This window comes from Trachypithecus francoisi, unplaced genomic scaffold, assembly GCF_009764315.1.
Source record: "Trachypithecus francoisi isolate TF-2019V2 unplaced genomic scaffold, Tfra_2.0 Lachesis_group0, whole genome shotgun sequence".
Classification (NCBI taxonomy): Eukaryota; Metazoa; Chordata; class Mammalia; order Primates; family Cercopithecidae; genus Trachypithecus; species Trachypithecus francoisi.
The window spans coordinates 88,806,289-88,822,407 of record NW_022681453.1 but is presented as its reverse complement, the minus strand read 5'-3'; the positions used below and the strand labels follow the sequence as shown (position 1 = coordinate 88,822,407).

Here is a 16,119-nt window from a genome sequence, read left to right as displayed (position 1 = left end):
AGACACAATTGACAAGTAAATTTGTTACTTCTGTGGCACACAGTAATTTAACCTAACAATTATAATTATTACTGATAATGTCCATTAAGTCATATTGGAATTATAGGAGTTTCCCATAATTTTGGAACACATACCAATAACATATTTATAGAAATACAGCCCTAAGAAAACCAAACACCATTTTATATTTGACAGTGCTTCCTGTATAATTGTTATGCCAACTGAGCCAATTATGTCATTTTTGGACTTTAGGGAACCTATTATCTTAAAGGACTGATTAGGTCAGAAAAAGACATAATTTATTATTTGATTTGGAAAGTTCATCAAATATCAAAGGTTTAAAACACTTGATATCGGCCGGGCGCAGTGGCTCAAGCCTGTAATCCCAGCACTTTGGGAGGCCGAGACGGGCGGATCACAAGGTCAGGAGATCGAGACCATCCTGGTTAACACGGTGAAACCCCGTCTCTACTAAAAAATACAAAAAACTAGCCGGACAAGGTGGCGGGCGCCTGTAGTCCCAGCTACCCGGGAGGCTGAGGCAGGAGAATGGCGTGAACACCGGAGACGGAGCTTGCAGTGAGCCAGGATCCGGCCACTGCACTCCAGCCCGGGCGACAGAGCGAGACTCCGTCTCAAAAAAAAAAAAAATAGGGTCACAGGTCACTATAAAATAAGTCATTTCATTTAACCAAAGTGATAAAAGATTTTTTTTTTTTTTTTTTGAGACAGAGTCTTGCTCTGCCACCCAGGCTGGAGTGCAGTGGCCGGATCTCAGCTCACTGCAAGCTCCGCCTCCTGGGTTTACGCCATTCTCCTACCTCAGCCTCCCGAGTAGCTGGGACTACAGGCGCCCGCCTCGTCGCCCGGCTAGTTTTTTGTATTTTTAAGTAGAGACAGGGTTTCACCGTATTAGCCAGGATGGTCTCGATCTCCTGACCTCGTGATCCGCCCGTCTCGGCCTCCCAAAGTGCTGGGATTACAGGCTTGAGCCACCGCGCCCGGCCAAAAGATTTTTTTTAAAAGGCGAAATCCGCCGGGCGCGGTGGCTCAAGCCTGTAATCCCAGCACTTTGGGAAGCTGAGACGGGCGGATCACGAGGTCAGGAGATCGAGACCATCCTGGCTAACACGGTGAAACCCCGTCTCTACCAAAAAATACAAAAAACGAGCCGGGCGAGGTGGCGGGCGCCTGTAGTCCCAGCTACTCCGGAGACTGAGGCCGAAGAATGGCATAAACCCGGGAGGCGGAGCTTGCAGTGAGCTGAGATCCGGCCACTGCACTCCAGCCTGGGCGACAGAGCGAGACTCTGTCTCAAAAAAAAAAAAAAAAATGAAATCTTCATTCTTTGAGATAGGAGACTTAATTTTCCAAACAATAAGCCCTAATAAAAACTGCATCAAGCCAATTACATTTGTTTTTCAAAATGTTATAAACAATCTATAAAATTTTAATCCTGACTGTAAGATATAACTTCCATAAGCCTTTAAAAACCTTTATAACATTTATTAAGTAGTTGGCTAATGCTTCAAGAAATTCTTGTTAATTTTTTTTTTTTTTTTTTTTTTTTTGAGACGGAGTCTCGCTCTGCCGCCCAGGCTGGAGTGGAGTGGCCGGGTCTCAGCTCACTGCAAGCTCCGCCTCCTGGGTTTACGCCATTCTCCTGCCTCAGCCTCCCGAGCAGCTGGGACTACAGGCGCCCGCCATGTCGCCCGGCTAGTTTTTTGTATTTTTTAGTAGAGACGGGGTTTCACCATGTTAGCCAGGATGGTCTCGATCTCCTGACCTCGTGATCCGCCCGTCTCGGCCTCCCAAAGTGCTGGGATTACAGGCTTGAGCCACCGCGCCCGGCCGAAATTCTTGTTAATTTGACATAAGGGCCTGGTCTTGCATCAGTATGCCTTTGACACTGATGATTAATTTATAGAGAAACTGGCCAGGTGCAGTGGCTCATGCCTGTAATCCCAGCACTTTGGGAGGCCGAGGTGGGCAGATCATTTGAGGTCAGGAGTTTGAGACCAGCCTCACCAACATGGTGAAACCCCATCTCTACTAAAACACAAAAATGAGCCGGGCATGGTGGTGGGCACTTGTAATCTCAGCTACTTGAGAGGCTGAGTCAGGAGAATTGCTTGAACTCAGGAGGCAGAGGTTGCAGTGGGCTGAGCTTGCACCACTGCACTCCAGCCTGGTAGATAGAGCAAGACTTTCTCTCAAAAAAAATTATAGAGCGGTGGCTCAAGCCTGTAATCCCAGCACTTTGGGAGGCCGAGACGGGTGGATCACGAGGTCAGGAGATCGAGACCATCCTGGCTAACATGGTGAAACCCCGTCTCTACTAAAAAATACAAAAAACTAGCCGGGCGACGTGGCGGCGCCTGTAGTCCCAGCTGCTCGGGAGGCTGAGGCAGGAGAATGGCGTGAACCCGGGAGGCGGAGCTTGCAGTGAGCTGAGATCCGGCCACTGCACTCCAGCCTGGGCGACAGAGCGAGACTCCGCCTCAAAAAAAAAAAAAAAAAAAATTATAGAGAAACTGAACTTATTTTATATCTCAAAATTGGCCCTTACAATCTCACACACCCACCTCTTCCTTGATAGTCCCCAGGCCTTGAGGAGTTGAATAGCTTTAATTTCTGGCCCTGGCTCTCAGGAATGCAGTTTATTTTGATTGGCATTTTCTACAGGTCCTGAAGAAAGGGCTTTAGTTGCTGTCAGCATTTAACATTTAACAGGACTTGGTTTCCTTTTTAGACCCAGGAGTCCAAGCCTGTAACTCAATGACACAAGCACTTTAAAAGTGCATAAACAGAGATGCACGATGTTAAGAACCTTAAATAAAAAACATTTTTAATCTCAGTTCTTTTTTAGCAAACCAAAACCTAATAATATTATGACAACTTGATCATATAAAAGTTTTTGGTATTTTAAAAAATATATTTAGAAAACCCCATCATCTCAGCCCAAAATCTCCTTAAGCTGATAAGCAACTTCAGCAAAGTCTCAGGATACAAAATCTGTGTGCAAAAATCACAAGCATTGCTATACGCCATTAACAGACAAACAGAGAGCCAAATCATGGGTGAACTCCCATTCACAATTGCTACAAAGAGAATAAAATACCTAGGAATCCAACTTACAAGGAATGTGAAGGACCTCTTCAAGGAGAACTACAAACCACTGCTCAATTAAATAAAAGAGGACACAAACAAATGGAAGAATATTCCCTGCTCACGACTAGGAAGAATCAATATCGTGAAAATGGCCATACTGCTCGAAGTAATTTATAGATTCAATGCCATCCCCATCAAGCTACCAATAACTTTCTTCACAGAATTGGAAAAAACTACTTTAAAGCTCATATGGAACCAAAAAAGAGTCCGCATTGCCAAGACAATCCAAAAACAAAAGAACAAAGCTGGAGGCATCACGCTACCTGACTTCAAACTATACTACAAGTCTACAGTAACCAAATCAGCATGGTACTGGTACCAAAACAGATATATAGACCAATGGAACAACAGAGGCCTCAGAAACAACACCACCCATCTGCAACCATCTGATCTTTGACAAATCTGACAAAAACAAGCAACATGGAAAGGATTCCCTATTTAATAAATGGTGCTGGGAAAACTGGCTAGCCATATGTAGAAAGCTGAAACTGGATCCTTTCCTTATACCTTATATAAAAATTAATTCAAGATGGATTAAAGACATAAATGTTAGACCAAAAACCATAAAGACTCTAGAAGAAAACCTAGGCAATACCATTCAGGACATAGGAATGGGAAAGGACTTCATGACTAAAACAGCAAAAGCAATAGCAACAAAAGCCAAAATAGAAAATGGGATCTAATTAAACTAAAGAGCTTCTGCACAGCAAAAGAAACTACCATCAGAGTGAACAGGCAACCTACAGAATGGGAGAAGATTTTTGCAATCTACTTATCTGACAAAGGGCTATTACCCAGAATCTACAAATAACTCAAACAAATTTACAAGATAAAAACAACCGCATCAAAAAGTGGGTAAAGGATATGAACAGACACTTCTCTAAAGAAGACATCCATGCAGCCAACAGACACATGAAAAAATGCTCATCATCACTGGTCATCAGAGAAATACAAATCAATACCACAATGAGATACCATCTCGTGTCAGTTGGAATGGCAATCATTAAAAAGTCAGGAAACAACAGATGCTGGAGAGGATGTGGAGAAATAGGAACACTTTTACACAGTTGGTGGAACTGTAAATTAGTTCAACCATTGTGGAAGACACTGTGGCGATTCCTCAAGGATCTAGAACGAGAAATACCATTTGACCCAGCAATCCCATTACTGGGTATATACCCGAAGGATTATAAATCATGCTACTATAAGACACATGCACATATAAATCATGCTACTATAAGACACATGCACACATATATTTATTGTATATATACCCGAAGGATTATAAATCATGCTACTATAAAGACACATGGACACATACATTTATCGTAGCAGTGTTCACAATAGCAAAGACTTGGAACCAATTCAAATGTCCATCAATGATAGACTGGATTAAGAAAATGCGGCACATATACACCGTGGAATGCTATGCAGCCATAAAAAAGGATGAGTTGGTGTCCTTTGCAGGCACATAGATGAAACTGGAAACCATCATTCTCAACAAACTATCACAAGGACAGAAAACCAAACACCGCATGCTCTCACTCATAGATGGGAATTGAACAATGAGATCACTTGGACACAGGGTGGGGAACATCACACACAGAGGCCTGATGGAGCGTGGGGGACTGGGGGTGGGATAGCATTAGGAGAAATACCTAATGTAAATGATGAGTTGATGGGTGCAGCAAACCAACATGACACATGTATACCTATGTATCAAACCTGCACATTGTGCACATGTACCCTAGAACTTAATGTATAATTAAAATAAAATAAAATAAAATCCTTTTGTTATGTCTTACACAGACCATTCATGACATGCTTGAATTTTCTGGTTTGTCCTGAGCATCCCTCTTTCTTAAACAACCAGTCATTTTACTCTAGGACTAAATTTACCATACAAGAGTCTTTCTCCTATGAAATTATTTCTCTTCAAGCTTTCTTACAAAGAAACTCCCTCTTTATTTTTGTAACTATTTTTTTACATCTCTCTTGTTTCCTGTTACCTTGTTTTACATATGACCTTTAAATAAGCTTTGAATTAGACAAAAATTGTACTTCTCTTTTAAAATAACACACCTTTTCTTTAAGAAAGAATGTTTTCTTACAAATATATTTTTATTGGAAAATACCCAAATGATGAACTATCTATTGTTTAATTTAACTTTAGATTCTAAATTATGACAATTTTGTCTACAAGTATTTATCCCATTACATTTACCTAATCATTTTATTTTAATTGTTTACCTGGATTATTTATGAAAACTGTAATAGTCATCATTTAAAGTTATGGAACCACCATTTTAAGACTATAGCTGAGACAGTGAAAAAGATTGAACTTCACTGACTCCATCTTGCTTTTAACCTTCTTTTAAGTTTGTCCTTGTTTATTCCTGGGCATAGGCTGAACTAACTTTGGGAGGAACTTAGTTTATAATTTAGCTTTGAAACAAAGACAATAACAGTCCTTTGCCAAAACAAACCTCACTGCCTGTGGACTAGACTGCCTGAAGTCACAAGATGAGAAGTTATGGTAACCTTACTAAATTCAAAATGTAGCTATTTTTATTAAACCAATGTCATTGTCAAATTATTAAATATTACACAAGTAAAGATCATTCTGGTTTTGGCTGGGTTTATAGTTCTGTAACCCCTATGTCCAATTTTGTCACCTTATAGTATTTGGTAGGGATAAGCATAAAATTACTTGATTAATACATGCAAACAAATATGTATGCTGGCAATTCTTAAAACATTTCTAGTATTATTTTACCAATAATTTTAAAGTTAGCTTCTTATTGAAGGTTTTACTTAAGTTACATAAAGTTGAAAACACATTTGACTAGTCTTTTCTTTTGTCCTGATAAAGTATTGATTCAAGTGCTTTTATTTTTCTTTAAACCAATTAATTAGAGCTCTTTTATATATTTTCAGTAGTGAAACACTGTGTCCGCAACACATAAATGCATAGAGGTATTAGGGATGCTGAAAGAAGTACATCTTATAGATTCACAAAAACTGTTGTTTTTTTTTTCCTTAGACATTCAGATTCTTGATAACCAGTTTCACAACCCTAGGCAGTTATCAGCTAAATAGCTTTAAGTTTACATATTAAAGGAAGCAATCAGGTGAAAAATCTAGTAGCAAAACTTACATTATAAGGTATGGAGAATAAAAGTCTAGTATGCTAGAGGAAGATTAACGATGGACATCAAATAAAACATAAAATTATAAAAATCTATTATAGGATTGTATAAGGAGACTAATTTTGTTTACATAGGGACTACCTATCTTTCCACTGGATCTCTGAGCTTTGGGCAGAGCCCACACTGAATCCTGGCTTTCCAAAAATGGAGAATTATCCTGAGGCTAGCCCATATGATGTTTTTACAGTGCACTTAATTTTTTTTTTTTAAATAAAGACATTTCTAAGTGTCTAAATACATTCTTCTTTACAAACCCAAGAGCATCTTCTGTTGCAGTAATTATTTTAGACAATAAATCAGGTGACAGAATACAAAAACAAGCAGTTTAAAAGCTGAGACAAACTTGTCTGTTTACACTCCTGTGGTTCCATAAGGAAAAACAGATTTCTCCGACCAAAGGGAGTCTGGCACCTTCTCTGTTTTCGTTAAAGAACCCTGGGCTATTATATACTGTTTTAGGTCTCTCATGCAGCAGAGGGTGCAAGAGAAAGGAGAGACAGCAGAAGTAAATGAAGAAAACAGGATTCAGTCAACCGTGAAGAAAAAAACTTTTGCTTAAAAAAGGACAAGGTCCTAGGAGACAAAACAAACAAACAAACATACAAAAACAACAACAAAAAAAAACCCAAAAACACGAAGGCCTTTTAAATACAAACACACACACATACACATATACACACACATCTTCAATATTAGCTTTTAATTAAGCTTACTTTGGCCGGGCGCGGTGGCTCAAGCCTGTAATCCCAGCACTTTGGGAGGCCGAGACGGGCGGATCACGAGGTCAGGAGATCGAGACCATCCTGGCTAATACGGCGAAACCCCGTCTCTACTAAAAAATACAAAAAACTAGCCGGGCGACGAGGCGGGCGCCTGTAGTCCAGCTACTCGGGAGGCTGAGACAGGAGAATGGCGTGAACCCGTGAGGCGGAGCTTGCAGTGAGCTGAGAGCCGGCCACTGCACTCCAGCCTGGGCGGCAGAGCAAGACTCCGTCTCAAAAAAAAAAAAAAAAAAAAAAAAAAAAGCTTACTTTATTGATCTCCTTGAAAAAAACTTTTTAAATCTTATACCATATTTTAGCTAGGACAAATGACAATATTTCAGAAGTACCAAGTATCAAACCAGAAAGGGCTTTATTTAAGAAACAAAACCCAGGCTGCCATGGTGGAAAAAAGAAGGCAGGACCTTAGCTATCAAACTGCAGTGTGGGGTGACAGCCATTGCTTTCAGTTTGGCCTGGAGAGCAAAAAGATGGCCTTGTTATGTAAATAAAGACTCTTAAGTAGTCAAAGTAAAAGAATCTTTCCTTTTTTAATTTTTCCTTTTGCTGGCTATTCTTCTCCCTCCACCATACCACTTTTTTGGTGGGAACATAGCCACTTCAGAGGCCTTGTTCCCCATAATTTTGGAAATTTCCTTTGATTTGATCAAGTCAGATAGAGTTGATCAAACCCAATGGGAAAAAGACTGAAACAATAACAAAAACAGAAATAACAATAAAAAAACAGTTAAACAAAACAAACGATGGCACAACTTATATGGTCACTGAGTGCTCTAATGGCAAAGAGAAATTAATGCCAGCTGGAACTGGATATAATCTTTTTTTTTTTTTTTTTTTTGAGACGGAGTCTTGCTCTTTCGCCCGGGCTGGAGTGCAGTGGCCGGATCTCAGCTCACTGCAAGCTCCGCCTCCCGGGTTTTACGCCATTCTCCTGCCTCAGCCTCCGGAGTAGCTGGGACTACAGGCGCCTGCCACCTCGCCCGGCTAGTTTTTTGTATTTTTAGTAGAGACGGGGTTTCACCGTGTTAGCCAGGATGGTCTCGATCTCCTGACCTCGTGATCCGCCCGTCTCGGCCTCCCAAAGTGCTGGGATTACAGGCTTGAGCCACCGTGCCCGGCCTTTTTTTTTTTTTTTGAGACGTAGTTTCACTCTTCTTGCCCAGGCTGGAGTGCAATAGCATGATCTCAGCTCACCGCAACCTCTGCCTCCCAGGTTCGAGCGATTCTCCTGCCTCAGCCTCCCGGCTGGGACTACAGGCACACACCACCACGCCCAGCTAATCTTTTGGTATTTTTTAGTAGAGACAAGGTTTCACCGTGTTATCCAGGCTGGTCTCGAACCCCTGACTTCAGATGATCCCTCTGCCTCGGCCTCCCAAAGTGCTGGGATTACAGGCATGAGCCACCACGCCTGGCCTGGATGTCAATCTTAACTTTAGCCAAGACAAATGCTAATTCAGTTCCTTACCTAGGGATGGGTCTCAGGCTATGGACTGCTCTCTACCATCCTAACAAGCAGGAAAAGAAAAAAGCAAACACCTCATCTTCCCTGTTGGAAGCAAGCTCAAACTCCATTAAAGAGTTACCTGCCTTCCATCATCATGGAAACAGGAAATCTTGCCTTCCCTATTGGAAGCAAGTAAAACTAAACTCCAAAAAAAAAAAAAAAAAAAAAAAAAAGGGAGAGAGAGGAGTTGTACAGCAAAATAAACTTTAGATCTTGACCAAATTTTGGGAGATCAGGGACTCTCTGGAGGGGGTGCTTTCAGACCTCAGCAAATTGTCCTATTGGTTTGAGCCATAAAGTTAGCTCATGCTGGTACCAAGCACCAATAGGTTTGTCAAAGGTCAGGGGCATCTCCACTCAGAATCCCTTCATGGTTGCCAAAATGTGAACCCCCAAAATCTGAGGCAGGTCTCAGTTAATCTAGAAAGTTTATTTTGCCAAGGCTGGGGATTCACGCCCGTGACACAGCCTCAGGAGGTCCTGACGACGTGTGCCGAAGGTGGTCAGAGCACAATTTGGTTTTATACATTCAAGGAGACATGAGACATCAATCAACATATGCAAGATGAACACTGGTTCGATTCGAAAAGGCAGGACAACTCAAAGCAAAGGTGGGAAAACCCAAAGTGGGCAGGGGCTTCCAGGTCATGGGTAGTTAAGAGACAAATGGTTGCATTCTTTTGAGTTTCTGATTAGCCTCTCCAAAGGAGACAATCAGATATGCATTTATCTCAGTGAGCAGAGGGGTGACTTTGAAAGAATAGGAGACAGGTTGGCCCTAAGCAGTTCCCAGCTTGACTTTTCCCTTTAGCTTAGTGATTTGGGGGCCCCAAGTTTTATTTTCCTTTCACAAAGATAACATATCAATTCAACATGAGATTCATTTAGTTAGTAGTTTATAAACATTCTGCCTCTGTGCTAACATTGCACAGTCCTTTTATATTGTAAATTTTTCCATTCTGTATTCTCAGCTTCCTGTGCTACCCAGAAGTCCATCATCTGACCGCCATCCTAGAAGGCATTCTCATGAGGACCAGGAATTCCGATGCCGATCATCTGACCGTCTTCCTAGAAGGCATTCTCATGAGGACCAAGAATTTCGATGCCGTAGCCACGTGCGGGATTATAGAAAATACTCAGAGGATGGGTCATTCAAGGAGCCACTGGAATCAAAAGGCAGATCCCATTCCAAAATTGAGAAATTTTCAGAGTCCTTTGAACGACAGCTGTGCTTTAGAACCAAACGTTCTGCCTCTTTGGTATGTAACAGAGCTACTGAATATTTAAGCCACTTTAGAAAAGGAAACCCAAAGGTTTTGTCCTCTTTAACATTGAGGGGAACAAATGTAACTTCTTCATTTACAGCTTAGTGATAAGATCTTTGAAAAATGACATTCAGTTTAACACAACCCAGATTGAATTTTTAAAAATTATTATTTATAATTGAAGACATCTGGTATAGGAAGAGTTCCCAGAACATTTTTCTTACCAAAGTCTTCTAGTTTTTCTTTTTCTTTTTCGAGATAGGGTCTCACTCTGTTGTCCAGGCTGGAGTGCAGTGCCCTGATCATGGCTCACTGCAGCCTCGAATTCCTGGTCTTAAACGTTCCTCCCACCTCAGCCTCTTGAGTAGCTGGGACTACAGGCATGTGCCACCATGACTGACTAAATTTTAAACTCTTTTTTTCTAGAGATAGGGTCTTGTTATGTTGCCCAGGCTGGTTTCAAACTTTTGGGCTCAAGCAGTGCTCCTGCCTCAGCCTCCCAAAGTGCTAGGATTCCAGGTATGAGTCACCACACTCAGTCCCCTAGTTTCTTGAGCCTACTTTCATCAACCTTATTATAAATAATTGTAACTCATTCTCCTTTTACAATTTGGGAGAAAAAAAACTGCCCCTGTGGCTTCTCTCCTTTCATATTTAATCCTCTAGCAAATAGTCCATGATGGTGTTTTGTTCTCCTATACTTAAAAACACAAGAACGACCAAATACTGTCTAGTAAGTATCCAGGAATAGGAGTGGGCTAGGTGCTCACAGTGACGTCATGGGAGTCTCAGTAAAGTAAAAGGAAGAAGAGGCAGACATGAAATGGGGGGAAGCATAGAAACTCCACTCATGATGGTAAACTTGATAAATAAAGTAATAAACTAAAGATCAATTAATGTGGGGGTAGTTTCAACTCTACAGCATGCTCCCTGACTGGCCTTGAGCAAAATGCTTCTTTTTTGTAGGTCTTTGGTTTTTTGTTTAATTTTGCAAAACCGGAATAATAATGGGTTGCTGCCGTGTAGTAGACAAAACAAATAACTGAACCTAAGCGTAATGACTCCTGGTTCTGGAGCTAGACTCTGTGAGTCCACTGGTGAAGATACGTGGGTGCTTTGTGTTTCATTGTCCATCTGAGCATGGTGCTGTCTATCTAGCAGATTCACTGTTGAGACTGTCACTGTGCATCTTTGCCTTGCAGGTAACACCTTACTTTTGCTCAGAGTGACCCTATCCATATGGTTTCCCTTCAGTAGGCTGCTTTCTCCACCTGATCAGAAGAGGAACAAGGAAGGGAGAATAGTGAACAGCTGTCATTTTACTGTATTTAAACCTTATTATTAAGAATTCTTATAATCCCAGCACTTTGGAAGGTTGAGGCCAGGAATTTGAGATCAGCCTGGGCAACATAGTAAAATCCTGTCTCTATGAAAATTAAAAAAAAAAAAAACTGCCAGGCATGGTGGCCTGTACCTGTCTTCCTGACTGCTTGGGAGGCTGAGGTGGGAGGATCCCTTGCGCCCAAGTTTGAGACTGCAGTCAGCTATGATTGGAGCCATTGTACTCCAGCCTGGGCAACAGAGCAAGACTCTCAAGGAAGGAAAAAAAAGAATTCCTGTTTTGCTTTTTTAAAAAAATACTGTTTGTTTTCATATTGTCTCAGGCTTACAGAAATGTTGCAAAAATAGGACAAAGAATTCCCATACACCCTTCACCTAGATTACCTCCAAATGTTAACATGTCCATATTTGCCTGCACTATCTCTCTTCTTCCCATTGCCAAACACAGGCACAAGAACTTTCTCTGACATAAACACAATACAATAATTAAACTCAGGAAATTAATACTGATATAATACTATTATCTCTAATTCATAAACCTTATTTATATTTTTTGCCAGTTGTCCCAATAATATTCTTTATAGTGAAATTTGAAATCATGTGTTGCTACCGATGTTCATGTCCCTGTGGTCTATTTTACCCTGGAGCATTTTCTCAGTCTTTCCTTGTCTTTCACGACATTAACTAATATTATTATTATAAGCCCTAGAAGTGTATAAAGTCATTTTGCTTAAAAAGATCTTCATCGTATTATCTCTAAAATATAAAATATGCTTGTTGCGTTCATTTTCCACGTTCTTCCTTTTGAGTTCCAAGATACTTAGGGAGGCATTTTCTACTTTTTAAACTCGAGACTCTTTTTCATGGTTATATATAATAAGTAGAAACCTGTTAGGAATTTATAAAATTTTTAAAATTTGCACATTATATAACTAATTTTAATTTAAATATTTTATATCAGTTTTTAAAGAGTACTTTATAAAATCTTAATACAAAATTAGAAATTCAGAACATATACAGATACACTTCAACTTTTCCCTATTTGATAATCTACACACTTTCCTAAGGCTAACTACATTAAAAAGTATTATTTTTCAGCAAATTTAAAAATGATTTATATCGTCTTTTGTTTGGGGACCAAATGTATACTAATAACTAGATTTAAATTTTACATATTTTTACATCAAAAAGAACCAGAAACTGTTTCTATGTCCTGATCATGACCAACAATGTTAAATTCTTTCATTTTGATATTTAAAAATTCAGTCGGCTTATTTTGATAATTTTCACATTTAGCATCTAAGTGATGTGATAAAATGTATTTCCGAGCATTATTTACAAGCATTTCTCAGATGCTCTTTAATCATCACTCTATTTTTTCTTACAAGAGACCTTAATGACTGCATTAACATTGTAGAGTGACTGACACCACTGTGTTAAACAGATAGATGCCTCAGTAACTCTCAGCTAGCACGGCTGAGCAAGCATGACCTTGCTTATGTGACCGCCACTCACCACTGCTTGACTTCACCTGATAAACACTGTGGGGTTTCCCAACATTTCTAGTTTGAATAGGAGAGGAGTAATGGTTTTGCTTGTTTATTTTTTAAAATAGAAGCATAAATAGATACCGTGGCCACATTTATTAATGCCATCGTTTTGATAATTCCTTTGAAAGGCACCCTCTGGCCATACAAACTAAAGAAGCAAGCCCCCACCCTCCAGTAGGTCCCTATCACTCTGTTTACAGTTATCATTGCACTTATCACTGTGGATTATTTTTTCACTTCCTTTTAGGCTTATTGATGACTGTCTGTATCCCTCCACCGAGGTGTAATATCTAGGAAGTAGGTCTATTTAGTGTTATATCTCCTGATCCTACAACAACAGTATGTGTTCAATGAATCAGTGAATAATGTGGAATCCTGGGGACACATGTTGGGGGTTGTTAATCTGGTTGGGTGTCATTCCTTAACACTTCATTCTTCCCACAGTCCTCACATGAAAATTTAGTGAAAACTCTACTATTAATGTAATTTAAGGGACTGAACACAGAGAGCTAAGAATCATTCCATGTGTGATCTCACTTGACACTTTCCTTTTCAAAAAGCACCAGGGGACTATTAATTTCATCGTGCCATGAGATCACGCCCCTCAGTATGTTCAGAGGCAAAGAGTCACAGGCGTGTGCAGGTTGTACTTCCTTCCCAGACCATCTGCTGATGCCTAGTCCCCTCTATTCGTTTCTTTGTGACCAAAACCTCTAGCAACATCCTTAGGTTTATGCTAATGTATTTCTAGAAACCAAGAGGTGGAAGTCTGCTAAACCATCAGGGCTTTCTCTGTGTCTGATTATTAAGAGAGATGTGGAGTGTTGTCAGCTGCTTGTGCATTTTTACCTGTTTCTGCTCTTTCCCTTTCAGGGACCTGAAAGCAGAAAGGAGAGAAATGAAAGAGAATGCCTGAGGATGGAGATAAAATCCCGAAAGAAAGTAGAGGAAGAAAGGAGCTCTAGGAAAGAAGAACATGGAGAAGCACACATGGCTCCCCTGTTTGAAAAAGGGCCTGAATAATACTCTGCTTCCGCCTCATGACATCAGATGCTAGTTTTGGTTTTTTTCTTTGAGCCCTAATTCACCATTTCAGGATGTGGATGGGGGCGGGGTTGGGGGTAAAAACAGCTATAAAAAGCAACTGCAGATGCTGAGTGACTGCAGTGGGCAGGGTATGTAGCTGCTCCAAGATGACTTGCATCATACCCCATTTACTGCTGGCATCTTAGTTGAGAGTATATTCTGCTTGGTTGCCTTTTTATGGGAATAAAGAGAATAAAAGGTATTTTAATAGAATAAAGAAACATTTGAAAACGTAATACAAGGTATTTAAAGAGCCACCCACATAGCTTCACCAACCCTTCTTACACATCAACTCACAAATCATCTCAAATAAAAGTCATTGGTATGACTCTTGAGTTTACTTTCTTGTCAGAAGTAATTATGTAAGTATGTCTAATGGCCATCATTTAAGGAGAACTGGTAATTAACCTGCCAAGTACTATGCTGGATGCTTTAATGCACTATCTAAAATAAGCTTCACTACTCTGAGGTGGGACCTTAGTCAGGATTCTCCAGAGAGAAAGAACCAATAGGATAGAGAGAGAGAGAGAGAGAGAGAGAGAGAGATAGATGGATATATATATATAGATAGATAGATAGATGATAGAGATATAGAGGTAGAGATAAATAGGGATAGAGATATATGAGACGGGATTTATTAGGGGAATTGGCTTACATGATTATGGAGGCAGAGAAATCCCAACATAAACTGTCTCCAAGCTGGAGAACCAAGGAAGCCAGTAGTGTGGCTCAGTTCAAGTTCAAAAGCCTCAGAACCGGGGAAGCCAGTAGGGTGGCTTAGTCCAAGTTTGAAAGCCTTAGAACCAGGGAAGCTGATGATATCACTTTCAGTCCTAGGTTGAAGGTAGGGTAGGGGAGAGTCACTGGTGTAAGTCCCTGACTCCAAAGGCCACACAGAACCTGTAGTTCTAATATCCAAGGCAGGAAAAAAGGGCATCCTAGCTTTGAGGGAGAGGGGGGAGAGAGAGAGAGAGAGAGAGAGAGAGAAAATTCTCCTTTCCTCCACCTTTTTTGTCTATCCAGGTCTTCAACCAATTGGATGGTGCCTGCCCACATTGGGTGAGGAGGATCTTCCTTATTCAGTCCACTGATTCAAATGCCAATCCTTTCCAGAATCACTTTAACAGATATATCTGTGCAGAAAAAAATAGTGCTTTACCAGCTGTCTGGGTGCCCCTTAATCAAGTCAAGCTGGCATCTAACTTTAACCACCACAGACCTATTTTTTTCTTCACTTTCTAGATGAGGAAACAAATTTTAGAGAGTTCTGTAGCTTGCTGGTGTGGTGGCAGAGTTAGGGCCAGAGACGAGTTCATTCTGATGCCAGAGCTTATGGTCCTAACGTGAGGCAGGATGTTCATTTTCCTCTAGTAGCAGGTTCTGAGACTGTGTGTGATATGCATGTGAATGGGTGGATGTGAGTGAGAACAGCAGGAGCGGGGTAGGTTGCAGTTTTGATTACATGGGTGAAGACTGATTCTCTGAGGTCAGATTTATGCACTGGGTTTTAACTTTGTGGAACCATACTCTATCAGTAATTGTTTTCTCCTGAAAGCAAAGATACTGGAGTTCTCTAATGCTCTCTCTGTTTATTCCTCATCTGTCTTAGACCTTCAGATGCCCAAGGGCAGCTACATACTCCGTTTTGTGAAGAGGAAAATCCCCCAAAAGTACTACTCATAACTAATACTGTAATTGATTGCTTGTGCAAGCACTGACTTTGACTTAGTAGAAATAAGAAGGAAAAGGGGTGTGTTAGTTCATTCTCACACTGCTATGAAGAACTTCCCAAGACTGGGTAACTTATAAAGAAAAGAGGTTTGACTCACAGTTCTGCATGGCTGGGAAGGCCTCAGAAAACTTACAATCATGGCAGAAGGTGAAGGGGAAGCAAAGACCTTTCTTCACATGGTGTTAGGAAAGAGAGAGCTAGCAGGAACAGGAAAAACTGCCTTATAAAACAATCAGATCGCATGAGAACTCATTATCATAAGAACAGCATGGGGGAAACCACCCCCATGATCCTCCCACCCAGTTTCTCCCTTGTCAAGGGATTGTGAGGAGTACAATTCAAGATGAGATTTGGGTGGGGACACAGGCAAACCATATCATTCTATCACTGGCCCCTACCAGATCTCATGTCCTCACATTTCAAAACACAATTATGCCTTCCCAACAGTCAAAAGTCTTAATTCATTCCAGCATTAA

The 16,119-nt window shown here is 40.6% G+C and overlaps 1 protein-coding gene across 2 annotated transcripts in view; it reads left to right on the top strand.

Annotated features, from left to right (window-relative positions):
* Positions 1 to 14,239, top strand: part of LNP1 (leukemia NUP98 fusion partner 1) — a 61,455-nt gene extending 47,216 nt beyond the window's left edge. For both annotated transcript variants that reach the window (XM_033211478.1, XM_033211479.1), the window contains exons 3-4: positions 9,641 to 9,928; positions 13,699 to 14,239. In XM_033211478.1, coding sequence (XP_033067369.1) covers positions 9,641 to 9,928; positions 13,699 to 13,848 — 438 coding nt within the window. In that variant the 3' untranslated portion in view covers positions 13,849 to 14,239. The remainder of the gene's footprint in view (positions 1 to 9,640; positions 9,929 to 13,698) is intronic.
* The last annotated feature ends 1,880 nt before the right edge of the window (positions 14,240 to 16,119 follow it).